At 37.4% G+C, this 19788-nt stretch overlaps 1 protein-coding gene across 1 annotated transcript in view; it reads right to left on the bottom strand.

Moving 5' to 3' along the window:
* Positions 1-1794: 1794 nt before the first annotated feature.
* NNT (nicotinamide nucleotide transhydrogenase) overlaps positions 1795-19788 on the bottom strand; it is a 74428-nt gene continuing 56434 nt past the window's right edge. Inside the window, exons 18-22 of the mRNA XM_063454025.1 lie at positions 14582-14741; positions 13975-14056; positions 4950-5068; positions 3750-3865; positions 1795-3441 (exon numbers count right to left, since the gene is read on the bottom strand). Of these exons, the coding sequence (XP_063310095.1) occupies positions 3295-3441; positions 3750-3865; positions 4950-5068; positions 13975-14056; positions 14582-14741 (624 nt within the window). The 3' untranslated portion in view covers positions 1795-3294. The remainder of the gene's footprint in view (positions 3442-3749; positions 3866-4949; positions 5069-13974; positions 14057-14581; positions 14742-19788) is intronic.

The following is a 19788-nucleotide window of genomic DNA, read 5'->3' as shown; positions in this document are numbered from 1 at the left end:
CAAAGCCATTTTCGAGCATTCCTAGGGATAAGACACTGATTGGTTAGATCAGTGTCCCACTCTGGACTGAGTGTGGAACACACAAGAAAGAAGAAGCAGGCAAAAATGAAAAAAAGTACATCTACCTGCTTTTTCAGTCTGTAGAGTGATGAAATATTCTCATAGAAATCCAAAACCTTTGAATAAGACAGTGGTCTTAATGGGATTCATGTCCCTTTAAGTTCTGCCTAGAATTATTATAAAACAGATTTTAGAGTAACAGAGGGCTTAGATTTCATCACTTCAAATAGACTTTTCACTCTAAGAAGAAGAAAAAAAAAACAACAATTAACTCGAAATTAACTACCTTGCTGTAAACTTTGTTTTATCCAAAATATGATGTTACCCTTATTTCTAAGGTCTCAATTCGATATTTAGCTTCCAATACCAGGCAAATTTTTGTTGCATATTAAAGCTTACCAAAAAAAAAAAAAAAACTTACCTGAACTTAATATGCAATGTAAAAAGATAAGCACATGCTACAGAGAAAAGACAAAAACAAATTACTGCTACCCTCAACCCTAGGAGGTCTCCGACTTCCAAGGAAGGGTGCTAAGTAAAAGCTACATAATTGGTGGACTGCTGTACGAATCTCATAACCCCTTGCTTTGAATCCATAGTTAAAATACCCATACTGGCTGCATATGAGTCAATAATAGGATTATGTAATGGCATGCATCATGTAACAGGCCTATTAGGGCATACCTTATATAGTAGTTTACTGTATGTCAATTTTTTTTTATTCCTATGCAAATTTGCAGAAAAAAAAAAATTCTGTACGAGAATGTGCCATGGAGGATTCATACAGTTTAGAAACAGAATCTTTAAACATATTGCTGTAGTTTCACAGACTGTCAATTAGAATTGTGATGCAACTCTTACCTGGCCACACCCCTTTTTCAAAAATCAACTCTCTTATTATACATATACAGAGTACGTACTCAGATTAGCCAGTGAGCTGGATGGTAGTTAAGAGATCGATTGTGAGCTCATCTGTTGATATATCTCCGCCCCACAGCGAGTCATTGTAGTGTTATCCGTCTACTTCCCCCCTTAGTAAAGCTTTTATATATTATACAGCTAAGAACAGGACAGTGATTGGCTGTAAGTCATCAAGCCAGTAGCTCATTTTACACTGGCTTCTTATTGGCTGTGCTATCCAGGTACGTTTTGTGAAAAAGGTAGGTGTAGCTAAGGTGGTGAGTTATGCTGCAAACGTGTATTTTTAGCCAATAAGATTTAAACGGGGAGAAATGTAAAACTTTTTTTTTTTTAAATGCACTTGAGTTGTTTCCCTTAAGTGTTCCCTTAAGAATCAGGAGTGCAACATTAATTTTATAGTAGCACCTGAGGACAAATGGAAAAACAAAACAAACAAACAAAAACAAAGAGACACACACACACCTCAATATAGTTAAGCGGACTCCTTTAATAGATCTCATTGGGATGTGACATATATAAAAACAATTACACAATTAATCCCTTTAGTGCTGGATGAAAATGCAAAGAAAAAATAAATGCAATGGTCGCCCATCACTTCAGAGGTTAACCATCCCGATCTACCACATTAAGATGAACCACTTCAAAAGAAAAGCTCCTATCTGTATGGTACACTAAGCCAGTGCAATAGGTCTATCACTCTGAAACAAACTAGAAAATGGATGACACAAATTACCACTTGTAAATGGATTAGAGGACGTTAATGAAAATGCGTGGAGTTAAAGAAATAGTCCTGTTAAAAAAAAAAAAAAGGAAAAAAAAGAATAATCCAGCCAGATTCTGACTGCACAATATTATATTTTTAATCCTATACAAGAAAACAAAAGCTTATTAAACGGATAGCCTGAATAGTTTATTATTGTCTTTATTATAGTATAAAGTATACTATATATCTTAAAAGTAAGGACCTGAGAAGTTAAATACATTTGTATCTACATAGTTCACTAACAGTCTATGCAAAGGTTTTGCATTTGCTGGCACGAATACACTGAAATAATCATAAACTGGACAGTGTTCACATTTAGGTAGGCAATCTTCTGATATTGTTCATACAGCTATCAAATTCACATTTCTTTTCTGTGTCACAATGAAAGGACTAAGACTGTAGTAAGGTATTAAATAAATTATGTATTTTAGTTTTGATTGACTAGGTTTACTGCAAAATACTCCTGACGCGCAAAATATCTGTAACAAGATCAGTCGAGTCGTGTCAGTTCTTTAAGCACTTCTGGTTTTCGTTCAAAATCCAATATCGATTACGGACTCTGCACTAACTAAGGTTGTGAGATATTTAAAAGTCAACTTTTATTTGGACTTTCTGGGTTATGTAGAAAGTAACTTTTGCTTGATTGTCCTATTTATGGATTACAGAACAATAGAAAGATTGCTAATTAGCGGATGTATGTGCTCCACCTCATTAATACAACATTTTAAAACACTTTGCTTCATGATTTCAATTTTGGAACACGCTTAGGTGTTTGAACAAGCAGCTTCAAAATAATACATTTTGAAGAGAGTTTGGATCAGATTACATATTCAAAAACCTGATCGGAAAATATGTCTAACGGTTTTGTTTCTTCCCGTATAATAGCTGGATTTCATTAAAAGGTTGATGCAAATGTTTTGTTCCAGAGTCTTCAGAATGAATAGTATATCTGATACTTGCGTGATCTCATGGAATACAAGTATGATATCACATTAATACAATATGGATAACCGGGTGAGCAGTCTAAATTGTACTTCAAGTAGGTAATGCAAGGAATTGTTAAAAGAGCTGACGCGTGATGCTTGAAGATGGGGAAGAAAAAGAAAATAAAAGTATCAGGAAATTTGGAAATGTGATTGGTTTGGCAAAAATAAACCTGCAAATAAAATCAAAACAAAAGCAAATTTTACAGAAACACTGCTCTCCACTTTCAGGGTTGGACTTTTTTTAAGGACCCTATATACCAAATGTATAGTGTGTGTCATGATGAATAATACTACAACTGGGTAGAAATATATAAAATACCAAGCCAGAATGGCTTTCATGTAAAAACTAGTGAACCATACATTTTTTGTTTCTGAAATTCTATTGATTTTGTTCATTCAAACCAGCACAAGCAGCTTTTAACTCCATATCCCATATTCTGTTTGTTTCAGTCATTCAATGCATCACCCATGCTCCAGGGTAACGGCTAATATGTTCTATTATAAAATGGTGTTTGTAACACTGGCCAGAAAGTAGCTTGTAGAAAAATCACAAGGAAGCATCTATTACTGGAAGGATTCCCGAACTTTAGATTGGAGGGCATCACAGGTCTTCTTGGCATCTCCCAAAAGCATGGAAGTGTTGGGCTTGTAGAAGATGGGATTGTCTACTGCTGCATAGCCAACACCAAGTGATCTCTTCATTACGACAACCTTCAAAAGAAAAGTAGGGTCACAATGAGAACACCAATAATTAAAAACCCCTCCATATGGATATAAAAGAAGGCAAACAGTCACTTCTGAGAGGTGACAATCAAACAGGTTAGACAATCCCAAACAGCATGGTTGGCCAAGATAGATGAACAGATTTCAGAACATTACAAAATGCAACCCCACAAATTACAAAGATTACATAGATTTGGAGACTACAAAGTGATCTGAAGATTCTGCAGACATCGTTCCCTATAAGAATATGTTTGCCCTTCCCATTTGTTTCTACAAGCGGGGTCCATGTATCTTACCTGCTTAGACTTCCACACTTCCAGAACTGGCATTCCAGCGATGATTGAATTGGGATCTTCTTGAGCTGCAGAGTTTACTGTGTCATTGGCACCAATCACCAAGACAAGATCGGTTTCTAAGGAAATAAAACGATGATAACATGATCTAGCATTGAAGTCTTTTGGAGCTTTCTAGTTAGACATACTTTTGCAATATATGGGATGTTTCTTTTATCCTGCCCAATATCACATGGGGAGCAATATGGGAGGGACACGAAAAGGAGAAAAGATTCAAGTAAAAAAAAATATATATATATATTTTTAAATCAGATACAAATGTCAAGTAGCTCCACAGCTTGTTGGGCTTATTGATCATATATATATATATATATATATAACGTCGGACAAGCTATTGATCTAGAACTTCCAAACTACTTTAAAGGCTTACTGAGCATCAAAACATTGCTTTCAAAGAGAACTGTAATTTCCCATGATGCTCTGTAGCCCTCAAACTAATAAGCTATAACTCCAATAGTTATTTTAGGAGTTGATACCCATAAACGCTAAATTACTTCAAAATCACAGGAAGGTGGAAGATCTGCTAGGGGGTGTGAGGAAATACTAATCTTATTTAAATACAAGAAAATTGTAATGTATTACGAATGCGTTTTATTAACCATAGAAAATGGCATTTCTTTGAGTCGCTAAAACAGCAACAGCTGCTTAGAAAGTAAACACAGCAATGCAACATCTGCAGGGTTTGTCCCTGTTCTCTCATGGAAGTGTTAAACTGAACCTGCATGGATTACAGAGAAATTCAGACTAAAACCGCACCAAAAGCAATTTTAGTAAATCTCTTCAAATCTGCCTAAAATCAGAAATGGAAACTAGTGTAAATGCTCTCTATTTTTTACTAACTATATGTTCGATTGTCTAGGGTAGGGATAGGCAACTTCAGCACTCCAGATGTTGTGGACTACATCCCCCATAATGCTGGCAAAGCATCATCGACGGTATAGTCCAAAATATCTGCTGTGCCGAAGGTTGCCTATGCCTGGTCTAGGGAAAATAAATAAATAAAAACGACACTCTGGAACCAAGTCCTAGACCCAAAGCTAAGCCAGGTGAGGATAGTGGAGAGCTCTCGCAGTCCAAAAAATTTACAAACAAAAGATTTATTGATTTACCCCAAAAGTTTAATTTTCTGTTAAGACCTCTTACCAGGGAAATCTTCATTGATCTCATCCATCTCCAGCACAATGTCGTATGGCACACCAGCTTCAGCCAGGAGTACGTTCAGTTGACCAGGCATACGGCCAGCAACAGGATGGATGCCAAACCTAGAGGAGCGTTTAATGCAAGATGGTAAATTATTGCAAAACACGATATTGAACTGACTTGTGATAAAGCATATCTTTTTCACAATACATAAAGCTCAATACACCACCAATAGTTATTCTAGACCTCCAATGTTACACATTTTCAGAAGATGAGGTTAGAATAGGAAATTAAAACCAAATAATACAATACAACTTGTTTGTATAAAGAAAGTCCTGACTATATACACTTTAAAAAAACGCGCTGTTGTTGGGAGGGCACCAGGGCACTTCTGGCACCAAAACCACTACAGATGTTCTAGTTATTTTGGTGCTTGGAGTGTGTCTTTAGCATTGTGACCAATTATTACATTTTAAAACTGACTCTGCGATCCATTCTTCAAGAGGGATACAGCTTATAATTAAAATGCAGTCAGCAAATATCCTTTATATGGTTTAACATTGTTTTTGCAGAGTTATTGTTAATCGTTGCTATTCGTGGTGGGGGGAAAAGAAAAAAAAAAAGTGTTTTTTGTTTTGTGCTTTTAAAATGTGTTGGGGGAGGGAGTACACTGTGTTGGCACCCGATAAGATGAATATGTTGTGACTGATTTAATCACTGGGGACCCACTGAAATAGATTGGGCACCAAAACTTCAGCTCGACCCAGAGGTTAAGAACTGCTGGCACCATATTTGCTTAACATTATTGCAAAGTACAAATAGGGCTTGCTCACTGGCTGAAAGCATCTGTGAGCACTCTCTGCCAATGACCTACGTGCTGCACCACCAAGGTCAGCTCAGTGCTGCAGGATGCGAGCTGCAGAGGTAGAAACCAGTGGACCCCAAGTTTTTAAATGGTTTGGCAATTAACCCCAAGTATTTATGAAGGCAGGTGTAAAGAATATAATTAATTAGAACTTTGTGGGACCATAGAAAATGCTTACAGGAACTTTTTTTTTTACATTTATCTGAAATATTGAAAAGAACAACAATTGTTCATTAGTACTGTCCAATACAGATTAGGACTCAAACAAACACTCTATAGCACAAGTTTTGTTGTAAAATATAATTATTCTATTATAATTGTTTCATCAGCACAATCCGATCCACATGGGACTTAAAGGACTATGCGAAAGCAGCAGTGAAAGAAATGTCACAAGTATAAACTTTAAAAAAAAATTATTATGACCAAACAAGCTGTAAATAAGAGACGTGCAAAATAGGAGTTTTAAAAAAAAATAAAAAAATTTAGCGGAAGACCCCGTCTTCAGAGTTGTGCGTACTGCCTGCTTTAAATATTCCAGCGATTTCCTGAAAGTTAAGCCGTGGATTTTATCCTCTTCGCTTGGAACATAACAAGTTTATGTATCTAAAACCTTTCAATGCTTTGTAAACACAGCACAGATATCGGGTGTCGTGCTCTGTGACCAGAGGATTAAATAATACGCATTTGTGAATAAGCAACAACATTTCTTAAAAGAAATACAGAACACAGCTTAGTGCGAATGGTTAGTAACAGCACAAATGTTATCTTTACTTAAGCTACCGTAGATCAAAATGGATTGGTTTTGACGTACGACTGAAGGTGGAGCAGACTTTATGGAGATTCAGCACCTATTCAAACATAACAGTGCTGTAACCCAGTTTTAGCTATACCCTTGTGTAATTCTTCATCAGTTATATTGCCATTTATTTTGACACAAATAATTTTTAAATGTAGTTCCACAAAAAAGCTAAGAGCAAATATTGGCCTTCACTGCTTAAAAACTAAAATAAAAAATTATTTGTTGAAGATTGCAGCGATTATCCAGATTATATGCAAAGTATGAGGAGAGGTAGACTGAAAAATTGCAAATTACAAGAAAAGCAGGAGAAGGCAGCAGGGTGAGGTGGAGCATCATTGTCATTGCTCCTCTCTATAATACATTATGAACATGACAAAACACTACTTACCCTGATTGGCTACCAGGGAACTCCAGGCAACCATAATTACCACACAAGCTGTAGTGCTTATGGTGCCTGGACTGTTCCTTTAATCTGACCTTAAATGAGACGGCATTATTTTAATAAAGTTATTCTGCAAAATATTCAGAATCGGTATATCCTGATCACCTTCTGCGGTCTAAAATACATCTGTTGTGGATGTCTGCTGACAGCTAAGCTCAGAGAATGATAACCACATGGCAGTTAACCACATAGAGCCTGGGCCGCCACTATAAAAGCTGTTTGCGGTCTCTATGGTTATCAAATGTTGAATAATAGCCCAAGATAGCACAGAGTGTTATGTCTATAGTCAAATGTTATATTAGGCTAACAGCGTGTTTAAATTCTTCGTAGGTTGGAACGCCGAGGTACCCTGTGACAGATGAAAAGACTTTTTTTGGCTAAGTACGGGCATGACTAATTGATGACAGCCGTATGTCTGAGTTGGCATGTTTGTACAAGGTGGGTGTGTACGAGTGTGTCACCGCATGTGCAGGCCGAGCAAGACACGGTCCTGAGGCAGTGCAGATCCACTAAAACGAAAAGGGCAAGCAGCAGCTGCAGTCAATGAATGCAGTGGGAGCTTCACAAGGATGATGAAAGACCTAGATTAAACAAGAGGTTCCTGTCGTGGTTACATAGCAATCATATGAAATAAATGTATATTTACAGATGGAGGTAAACAGACAGGGCATTTAAAAGTCATTTATAATGATTAGGTAGAGTTTAGACACATCGAGCTACAGGAACAGAATTACACATCTTTGATCAGATTCCCACAAGGCTTGGATCAAAGAACGTGGTAGACGTTGTTTTCATTCAATGTTTCATTGGCTTTTCATTGCCACTTAGGACTGGGCTGCTCAAGTGTCAAACGTGTCAGCGTAAAACAGGCTGCGCTTATCAGTTCCACAAACACAGCTTGCCATTTCTTCCCAACATTTGGGATTCTGCAATCTGGCACTGTATGTACCCTGTCATATTGGCTACATTAAGAAGACATTTGCTAAATGAGTGAACCAAAAAACCCAAAACCCCATGATGCATATTGTAACAAAACAAAACAAAGAAACATTTATAAATATAAAAAAAAATACAAAAATAAAAAATGCAAAATTAAATAAGTTAATTAAAAATTGGGAGTTTGGAAAAGGAGGAGAAGATTGGTCTGGAAAACACATACAAGCTCAAAAAGAAGACCTTAAAGGGACACTATGGGCACCCAGACCATTTCATCTCCTGTACCTCTGCAGCTACAAACATACCGTATATACGCGAGTATAAGTCGACCCGAATATAAGTCGAGACCCCTAATTTTACCCCCAAAAACTGGGAAAACTTATTGACTCGAGTATAAGACTAGGGTGGGAAATGCAGCAGCTACTGGTAAATTTCTAAATAAAATTATATCTCAAAAAAAATTATATTAATTGAATATGTATTTACAGTGTGTGTATATGAATGCAGTGTGTGTATGAATGCAGTGTGTGTGTATGAATGCAGTGTGTGTGTGTGTGTGTATGAGTGCGTGTGTGTGTATGAGGGCAGTGCCTTGGTGGGGGGTGGGCATTTTTATTATTTTTTTTATATTATTGAATGCAGTATGTGTGTATATGAGTGCAGTGTGTGTATGTGTATTTGATGCAGAGCCTTGGTTGGGGGGTGGGCATATTTATTATTTTTTATATATTATTGTTTTAATATTTTTTTTGTTTTATATTATTATTATATTTTTTTTTATATATATTATTTAAATCTTTAATTTATTTTTTTGGTCCCCCCTCCCTGCTTGTTAGCTGGCCAGGGAGGAGGGCTCTCATTCCCTGGTGGTCCAGTGGCATTGGCTGTTCAGTGGAGGGGGCTGGCAGAGAGCTGTAACTTACCTTTCCTGCAGCTCCTGTCCGCTCCCTTCTCTCACCTCCGGTTCGGTCAGCTCCCTCTGCAAGTCTCGCGAGACTTGCAGTGTGAGCTGACCGGACCGGAGGTGAGAGAAGGGAGCTGACAGGAGCTGCAGGAAAGGTAAGTTACAGCTCTCTGCCAGCCCCCAACAGCCCCTTGTCTGTATTATGGCAATGTAAGTTGCCATAATACAGACACTCACTCGAGTATAAGACGAGTGGGGGTTTTTCAGCACAAAAAATGTGCTGAAAAACTCGTCTTATACTCTAGTATATACAATATCCATTTCAGACATTTATACTGCAGGGTTAAGACTATCTCTAGTGGCCGTCTCCCTGTTTCACTGAATTTGACTCTATGAAACGACGCTGGATATACTCACGTTTTGCATGAGGACATCCAGTATCTTCAAATACTCCATAGGAAAGCATTGATTTAATGCTTATCCTATGGGAAAAGCCAAATGCGTGCAAGGCACCGGAATTAGGTAAGTGTTAAAAAGGCCATTTAGCACATTCATGTTGGAGGGGGTGAGCAGGGAAGTAGTGATTGGAAGAGTGTTCTGATAGTGTTAAGAATACAAATCTGTATTCTTAATGATATAATGCTGGTGTTCAACACCAGATGCATTAAAAATTCATAAAATAGGAGATTTAAGCACGCTGCTTACCACCCTGCTTCCAGTGGCATCACTGAGATGGCATGGCCTCCTTCTTCATGGTCAAATCCAATGCTCCTCGTAGTGGACATTCGTGCACAGATTCAAACTTCCCCATAGGAAAACATTGCAGTGGAAGCACCTCTACTGGCTATCATACTGACAGCCACTAGAGGTGGACGTAACACTGGAATGTAAACAATACAGTTTATTAATTGGAAAGAGACACTTCACCCAGGCTACTTCATTGTGATGAAGTGGTCTGGGTGATTAGTGTTCCTATAAGCACCCTAACTACCTCCTTTACTTAGGTTATAATGCAAGGAGGTCCTGGTCTGCTTTCATCCTATTAATTATTACTGCAGACGTGCAAAGAGTTGCTCCACCTATAAGTTCACTGTATATTTGTAGAATCTACATTTCTCCTTAAGTGTATAAGTCCTAAATGATCTATATACTGGCTTACTAATCGCTTTCTATGAGACGGTTTACATGTGCAGTAGACATGCACAGCTAATCACATTGGAGATAACAGAAGAAATAATTTCAACTTTATAGAAGCTGCAGATTTGCAGAAATGTAGATTTATTATTTTTACATAGAAACATAGAATGTGACGGCAGATAAGGACCATTCGGCCCATCTAGTCTGCCCAATTTTCTAAATACTTTCATTAGTCCCTGGCCTTATCTTATAGTTAGGATAGCCTTATGCCTATCCCACGCATGCTTAAACTCCTTTACTGTGTTAACCTCTACCACTTCAGCTGGTAGGCTATTCCATTCATCCACTACCCTCTCAGTAAAGTAATACTTCCTGATATTATTTTTAAACCTTTGCCCCTCTATTTTAAGACTATGTCCTCTTGTTTTTTTTCTTCTTTTAAATATAGTCTCCTCCTTTACTGTGTTGATTCCCTTTATGTATTTAAATGTTTCTATCATATCCCCCCTGTCTCGTCTTTCCTCCAAGCTATACATGTTAAGATCCTTTAACCTTTCCTGGTAAGTTTTATCCTGCAATCCATGAACCAGTTTAGTAGCCCTTCTCTGAAATCTCTCTAAAGTATCAATATCCTTCTGGAGATACGGTCTCCAGTACTGTGTACAGTACTCCAAGTGAGGTCTCACCAGTGTTCTGTACAATGGCATGAGCACTTCCCTCTTTCTACTGCTAATACCTCTCCCTATACAACCAAGCATTCTGTACATATCTTTAAGGCATCATCTTCATAATAAATGAAACATTGAGTAAATGGGGGTATGCAGTGTCCCTAGAAAGTTTTGATAAATGTTCAATGCCCCAATCAGTATTGCGTGATAATATCCACAATGCCAATTCATTTTATCACTACGAGATTGTAAAGTAAAAACACCAGATCTACAAATTTACTTGGCTAGCGGATGTCCCATACAGAAACAGTATATCACATCTGCAAGGCGACTGTAATATTACATGCTAAATATGTTCCATTTCCGAACAAATAATTCCAAGCTACATTAAGCATTGCAGGATTTGACCATATAGGAATAAGTGGCAACATCCAAATACTTAACCCTTTATCTGCACATCTTTCCACTTAAATGATCATCAGTAGTCTTCCAGAACCATGTCTGAAAATGTAACTTAAAACAGACCTTCGACATAGCCACTGGCTATACAGAATGCTTTCAGACCTTTTAGAATGTCCCAATCTAATGGTGCTAAGGAGCAAGTTAAACAATCTCCACCAAGCTTCGAATGTTGCAATATAATGCAGCTTTGTTCAGAATGGTTTTGCTATTCACAGGTCAGCTACTACAGGTTAAGCAAAGTCAGTGTCTGGATTTAGATTTCATTGTTACTACTACATTAAGGAAAGCATGAAAAGTGGAAAATGGGCTGATAGAGGCCAATTTAACAAGTCAGGAAGGACGATAATTAAATTGACCATTCTTGAGTTATCATACAGGAACACAGATTCTGACAACAGATAAGGGCCAATAATCTCATTCCTTAAAGCAGGGGTGCTCAAAAGGTACATCCCCAGATTAGAACTAGAATTCCCATGATGCCGTTCCTGTAGTTAAACTGGAAAACAGCATTTCCAAAACATGTGGAGATGTTCTTTTTGAGCGTGAACTGAAAGTCATACTGCTTTTTTATCATTCTTTCCAAGGCAAGATATGGTGATATTCCACAGTCACTGGCTTCTGCAATGACCAAAAAGTGTGCAACCGGATACTATAGATTAGATGCAATACAATGGAATGGGGGTCACTTAGAATAAAACAACCTGGATTGTTCCTTTACTTACTGCGTAAGACAGTGGTGTGTATACCACATGGGAAATTTTATATTTTCAACTGCAATATTCTCTACTTTCCTGAATCTCTTTTCTCTCTGTGCTACTACAAATATTACAGTGGGGGAAGGAAAAAATAAAGAAAATAAAACAGTATTTCCAAATGTTAGCCCAATATCTGCCACCCCTCAAAATTCAGGAGATGTCTTCTTGTTAATTTAGTCAGCCGCTTTAAACAGAGTCTGGTGCAGGTACACTTCTACATGTAGTGGCTCTGGTACATAGCTGCTGTCCCTTTACAATTGCAATTTCTGAGAAGTGACAAGGTTTACATTTTGCCAAAAACTCGTCTCTACAGGCTAAGAGACCGACAGCCACTAGAGGCACCTCCTCCTTATGCTATGTATGGCTAATGCTTCTCATAGACATACATTGAATTCTATGAACGAGAAGAACTGGATTGGCGATGCATGGTGGCCAAGGATTATCTATGTTGCTAGGGTGTATCATACTTCAGAGAGGAGACTGCACTGGATTTTAATAGAATTTTTACGGCATTTTTGTTAGAGGTGGGGGGGGGGGGCTAAATCTAAAACTTGCAAGGAACAGAACTTAAAAAATAAATCTGTATTTTTGCTTCTTCCATTTCTATACACTATATAGCTTTATGATTAACAGTGAAGAGCTCCCTGTAAACATTAAATCTTGCTGGAATCACTGTGTTTGCAGTCAAACATGTTAAAGAAAAAAAAAGTTTAAAAAGAAACAGAAAAAAAAAAAAAAAAGAGACAAATCCTGAAGCCTTCACACATAATATAAACAGGAAAACAACTGATCCAGGAAGGAACACAGTACATGGTGAATCCTGAGCCTGAAGAATTATTCTAAGGAGAACTGTACATCACTATGTCAAATCAGCTTTAAAAGTCAAAAATTGAGAAAGATTTTTTCTAGCCATTAGAAAGGAAAAAAAAAAAGAAAAGACAACGAGCATTAATGTTCTAAATAAATATAGTCTACGAAAAACTACGGGAAAGTCTGTGCAATTAGGTGAGCATCGTTTAAGAGCGTTAATTTTGCGGTTGCAAAAATAAGGGAATAAGCAGTTCAGTTTGTGACCATCTCTCCAGCTGTACATTTCCCTTCTAGGAAGACAGGAAACTTCGCTGGAAGATTGCTTGCTGACATGCAGATGGAAAGAACTACAGATATGAATAGGTCACAGGAACGGAACAACCAGGCACGAAATGGTAAAGAAAATCGAAATATTTAGATAGCTGCAGCTGACAATGAGCAGCCAAAACATCTATTTTAGCAATAGACTTCAAGCGTATTAAAAAGAAAAGAAAAAAACCCGGCATGAATCATACTCCTGGCCACTGATCATTCAACACGCTGGGCCAGCGATTTCCTTGATTTTCATGCACTTGAATGTGGAATATGGTTTATTTCAAAGCATTTTATGGTGTGTGTTGCAAGGAAAATATACTTGTCCCAATTAAGAGTCTTTTTACACAAACAGTCTTTTTACACGTTGATCCAATAGGTATACAGCTGGACCCAACACAAACATAACCAGAGGAGCAGAGACAATAGTCTCAGGTGAATTACGCAAAAATATTTTATTGGTATCATTTAAAATTCCATCTGCTCCAACTGTAGATACCAAAAATCGCAGGTTTCATTTCTGGCAAGATCAGTTTTTCCTCCTTCTACAGTTAATGCGAGTACCATTGGTTTTAGTAATAAACCAGTGATAACCCAGAATTGACTAGCATTAAAATGGGAATTTAAGTGCCATAACCACTAGATGCAGAAATGATGGTGCCATTAAACTGCTGGTGCCTCCCCGTGGTTCTTGATAAAACCGTATGTGTGTGGATTGACCAATATCGGTTACAGACTCACTCAGCCGATGAATTGCTTAAAACCATAGACAGAATCAATGTTGCATTAGCAACGGTCAAGCAGTGGATCCCCAGTGTCCCCAGGTTGTCCTCGAATCTCTCCAAAACATTTTGACAAAAAAAAACCAAAACAATGCATCTAACAATAAAAAACTTAAAGTCCTAAACGGCTCCTTAAAGAAATCGTATTGTACTTACCGAACATGTTTTCCCTGTTCTGTTAATATCTTCACCAAGTCTGCAATTGGATATTGGGCCTTAGCAGCACACAAACCATAACCTGGAGAAGGCACAAAAGACCATGATAAATGGATTAGCCACAAACATACCACTCCTTATTGTGGGGAGCTAGGAGCAAGCTTTTCATATGTGCTCTACTCCTACCTCAAATGTTTACATTTAGCCAACTGTATCCATCAAAGGACCAGTTTAGACACCATAACAACGCAATTGAAATTAAGTTATGGTGCCAGGAGATTATGCCTAAATTAAAGCATAATATGTATTACATGTGCTATGTCCACTATTCATTTTTTTTATAATTTAAATAACAGTTACTTGCATTTGCACTTTAACTATTCATACAAATACTTTTAAAATAAAATGACCTTACATATTCAGTGAAAATGTTCTGGCAAACTATGCCTCAATTAACAATTACAGAAAAAACCACAACAGATTAACGTAACGTTAGTTTTAGAACAAATCAGAAACTTGAAAAGAACTCCGTTAAATATAGAGGTATCAAATTCCTTTTAGTGCCACTTGGTTTGGAGTTTTATTCTCCCTCTCATCCATACCATACCTGGTGTGATGATAATGCTGTTTGCTTCCTTTATCAACTCAACTGCATTCTCCAAGTTGATTTCTGTGTGAGTACCAGTGATTTCCATGGGCTTGCCTCCAGCGGTGGATGTTGTTCCAAAACCCCCAAGGATAACATTTGCAAGGGATCGGTTCATTGCCTGTGTAAGAAAGAAAAAATATATATATAGAATCACAGTTAGAAGTCTCTAACCGTAAATAGCAAATAAAATTATACACTCTGTGGGAAAGATAAAAGGTAAGCAGCTCTAAACACCTAATATGTGGTATCCCCTACACCACCATAAAAACAATAACATACATACAAAGCAATAGGTGGAACCGCTTGAGCCTTTGGCAATCTGTAAAACACAAATGTGTACAAAATAGCGCAGTATATCTATACAATGGTATACAATATTGTATACCATTGTATAGATATACTACGCTATTTTGTACACATTTGTGTTTTACAGATTGCCAAAGGCTCAAGCGGTTCCACCTATTGCTTTGTATGTATGTAGAAGTCTCTAACCGGTCTCATACATAGGTAGTAAGTGTCCCACTGGATTTTTAACATGTAGGTGAGCCAGGTAAAATAAACAGAACTTTAAACTGGAGGACTGGGAATACTAATTATCTAAATGATTAGCTTGTTGATGAAGGGTTCTATTGAATGTTGAGATATGTCATGTATATGTAGGTAAAATTTATAATTCAAATCAAAACCATGGTTTATCTTGTTTTGTTTTTTTAACACTAGGAGACGACTTATCAAAGCTAATGGCGATCCCTTACTCGGACTTCTGTCAACTCCTACTAATGCATTATGGCAAGGTCATCAGTACAGCACACATGGGGTTTAGATTTCTTTAAGCCAGCCACCAAGTTAATGAGGGGACAAAACCCTCCGTATGTAGGTGTCAGCTACCCACTATGAGCAACGTTGCCCCCTTCATTGCAGATAGCTGAGCAAGCAATCCCTAGCTTCACGATCTCAAACAGATCATCTTAAATGTGAGCAGGGACGGAAGTAGGTTAATATTTAGGTATTTGGTGAAAGGAAATGCAGAACTATAGACAAAGTGAAGACAGGGGCACTCACTCTGTTTTTCCAAATATATTCAAAACTTCCACAGAGTGCTTCTGTCTTGACTTTGTTTATATTTCGCTAGGAAGCACCCGGGTACGTCTTATTCGTTATATATTGTTTGGGGGGTTGAGTGCAACAGCCTGGACATCAATGCAGAAATATAGGACATATTTATGAATACACAGAGATAAGTAAAAACTGACAAAACGAAGGGCAGGACAAATTCTAAATATTTCCTTTCCTTTTGATGCCTTCTCAGCTATGGAAATTAACCTATGACAAGACAAATAACACAACTAAGACACTTTGCAACATTTGATGTTTTAATTAAATAGCAGTTTTTGCAGTTTCCGATTTTTATAACACCTCTTTAGCTCAGTGTCACAGAGTAATACATAGTGCATGTCTGTCATTCAAATTGTTAAACAATTACCCTTTTTATGCCAAATAATTTGAAGAAAAACAAATGTGAAAAATATCACAATCCTGAATGAAGGGCTTAAAATGTCATGTCCTGGGCTACTAGTCAGGCCTTAAAATGTACTTACAACTGTAAGCCTGGTGAGACCATGGCTAACTCACCAGGGCAAAATGTTTTCTAGCCAGTTGCTTTTGAGCCCTCCTTTTCAGTACACAAATCACTACAACTTTTTATTGTACTTCTGTCATAATCCTGGTGCAATCTTTGGCCCCAGACTGACCCGAGTCACTGCCTGTCTGTGTCCATCTGTGTGTGTGCTTCATCAAACACAAAGTGACAAACACAATGCTGGTAGTCTCCACTTGTAGGTCTCCCCAGGCACGCAAAGCATTAAATAATGCAAGACGTATGCATGGAGCTTGCCATAAGAAATGTTCTCCAAAAAGAATGCTGGAGCAATCAAAAGTTTTCAACTGTCACCTCCTCATCTGCAACTGATTATCTCCTTTGGATTATCTAAATGAGTTGAGTGGCTTACAATGTGAGAACGATATGCAATGTTTTACTGCTGCCCCTGTGTGGCAGGTCCAGTCGAGGAGAATGTTGCTAGCAAAGCAATTATTGGAAATCAGATGGGAAAATAAATAAAATTTATAAACACAAATACTGATTTGGACCAGTTTTTTTTTTTTCCTTTCTTCATTTAAACCGCTTTTCTTTTAAAAAAAAAATACAAAAAGGTACTTTTCTATTTAAGCTACATTATAGTCCAAAGGTTATTCAGCATGAAATATGGATTAGCTATGTAGCTGTGTATTCAAGCAATATTTGCATTTTTTTGTGAATTATTCAATTATCTATGTTACTTGAACTGGTTCCTGCAGAGAGAACATGCGCCTTTTTACAGCAAAATGTTATACACCTTACTTTAAAGGGTTTTCTAAGCACCATGACCACTTCAGTGATTTAAAGTGCTCATTGTGCTTTAAGTCTGTATTTGCATTTTTTCAATATGAAACTCTGCCCATATTAAGATATTTTATGCTGCTCTTAGAGGTGTAATACCACATTCGGCAGCTTAATTAGTACACCATTAGCTGGCAAATGTCAATACTCTGCATATTCTTGGAACAGAGGGTCATTCGGTGACGGATGGATCAGCATTGGCTTTAGCAGCTCAGCAGAAGCCAGATGCTCATCACCCAGCATCAGAATAGGCTTGGTGGGAACCCAAATAAGAGGGCAAACCATTGCAGTTGAAGTTATTATTATTATTATTATTGTTTTAAGATATTTAATTACTTCAGTTAACAAAAATTGATGTTTAAACAAATAAAATAATATGTATGATTTTTATAATGTCATTGTTTTAGTTACAATTCAAGTCCAAATATGAGTGATTAAACCCTTAACCTGGAGACCGTTCACCTTGCAATTATTTCCTTATTATTTATGTATTTCTAGTGGTATATAACAAAAATCAGTTTTGACATAAAAGTGTATTACTGTAAATATTAAATGTTCATCTGGTTGCAAATGTTAAAAGATTATAACAACCATTAAAGAATTACTATGCGTCAGGAAAACAAACTTGTTTTCCTGACACTATACAACCCTTAGACCCCACCACCACCCTCAGGGTCCCCCTCACCTTGCACTGAAGGGGTTAAAACCCATTCAGTTACTTACATTAATCTAGCACTGGTGACCTCTCCTCCCACTCCGACGTCGATTCCCAAGTGGAGCGGAATGCGCATGCGCAGCAAGAGCCACGCGCATTCAAACTGTCCATAGGAAAGCATTTCTTAATGCTTTCCTATGGGCGGTCTGCACGCTGAAAGCGATTTTCGCATCAAGCGTTGCATACGCGCCTCTAACGGCTGTCAGGAAGACAGCCTCTAGAGGCTGGAATAAACCTGCAATGTGAATAAACCTGCAATGTAAACATCTGAAGGGTTAAAACCTGGGGGACCTGGCACCCAGACCACTTCATTGAGCTGAAGTGGTCTGAATGACTATAGTGTCCCTTTAAGAATGAGTATTTACATTTAAAAATCATGATTTAAATCAGATCTTACCGACAAGTGATTTTAAATGTAATCCACCTTTATGTTTTGGGTTTGCTTGTTTTTTTTTTATAATGGTTCCTTCGGCCTCAGCAGCACCATTCTGAAGTATGCATGTTAGGGTGAGTGCTGCCTTGCCGTTCTATACCTTAAATTGAAATGTGGACCAAATACAGGTTTATAGCAACCGCCCATGAAATATAATGAATGTTCCATAAGATAAAACTGTGCTGTTTCATAGAACACTACTTGTAAGGCTACATTATTCACAAATTAATTACCGTAGGCACCCAGGGCACCAATACAACTTGGTATGAAAAAAATAAAAAATACCTTATATAAAATATATATATATTTTTTTAATCACTATTTGAGATGTGTAATTAAATGCATACATGTTTTCATTGGAGGCATTTTTTTTTATTTTTTTTGCAAGCCCTCCCTTTCTTCAGATTCTCTGTGGCTGTCCAATCACAGACTTCCCAAAGTCGTTGCAAGGCAGATGCTCTGAGCAGTTGCTGCCTGTTGTGATTATCTCCACTGAGTTAAACAACCTGGAAGTAACAGGACCGGTTAATTGAAAATGGTTTATTTATAAAATTGCCAATTTGTATTAAAATCTAAAAAAAAAAAAAAAAAAAAAAAAGGCTTTAGGTATATAGAGTGTTCATGTAATGCATTTTACTTTTTTTTTTTTTTTTTTTACTTCATTAATATGGGCTTTTGTTTTAATGTATTATTACTCTTTATAGGTTTTGCAGAAGAAGAAAAAATACATACATGTTTTGCAGAATGTTGCACCAGAAGCCTTCCTCTTAGCCACACCTCCTCTGAAAAGCTCAGCCTCTGATAGCGCTGTGTGGCCTGCTTTTAATTCACACGTTGACTGCAGATAGTCATTGAAGCTTTAAATAGGCACTGATGTGCCTCCCTGACTATGCTCATCTTCTAATGCAGGTTTCTTTGTAGTTCAGATTACTTGTGTGGTCAGTGGATGAGCTGTGTATGTATGTACATTTAAAAGGAAGTTTTGTTCTTGAATGAGGGGATGTGGCCAAGCAGGCAGACTTACAGTGCAGCATTCTGCAAAACAATTGGGGTTTTTCTTTTGTGCAAAAACGATTAAGATTTAAGCCTGCACAGAGTACAGCATACTAATGAGGCCAAAACCTATAGAACTTACTTGGTCCAGAGCATCCCTTTAATTGTATTGCAGTTACAAAGCTGGTTCCACATTGCATTGTATTTATGGAATATACCGAATTCTGCTGCATAGTTACTTAAAAGAAAAGAATATACTCAAATGCATTCTGAAGATCAGAGAAATCACAGTTTTAATTCATTTTCCAATTATGTTTGGGAGATATACCCCTAATCCTCTGAACCATGGGGGAGACGATAACTATCCTTTTGAATGCCAGTGGTACCCTAGTAGTTTTTCTATCACAAATGCTGAACATTTCGATGACGAAACCATCAGATTAATGGTGACCTCTTTTTCCTTCTGACACCACTTGATCAGTTCATCGGGCTTTTCCTCCTATAACAATATGCAAAACTGAGGAAGCCGACATTCAACAAAATAATATTTTCTTATAGGCAACTGGCTATGTCAAAACAGACCATAA

The sequence above is a fragment of the Pelobates fuscus genome, chromosome 5 (assembly GCF_036172605.1).
Source record: "Pelobates fuscus isolate aPelFus1 chromosome 5, aPelFus1.pri, whole genome shotgun sequence".
NCBI classification, from domain to species: domain Eukaryota; kingdom Metazoa; phylum Chordata; class Amphibia; order Anura; family Pelobatidae; genus Pelobates; species Pelobates fuscus.
The sequence above is the reverse complement of the archived record's forward strand: the minus strand, read 5'-3'. Positions and strand labels throughout refer to the sequence as shown.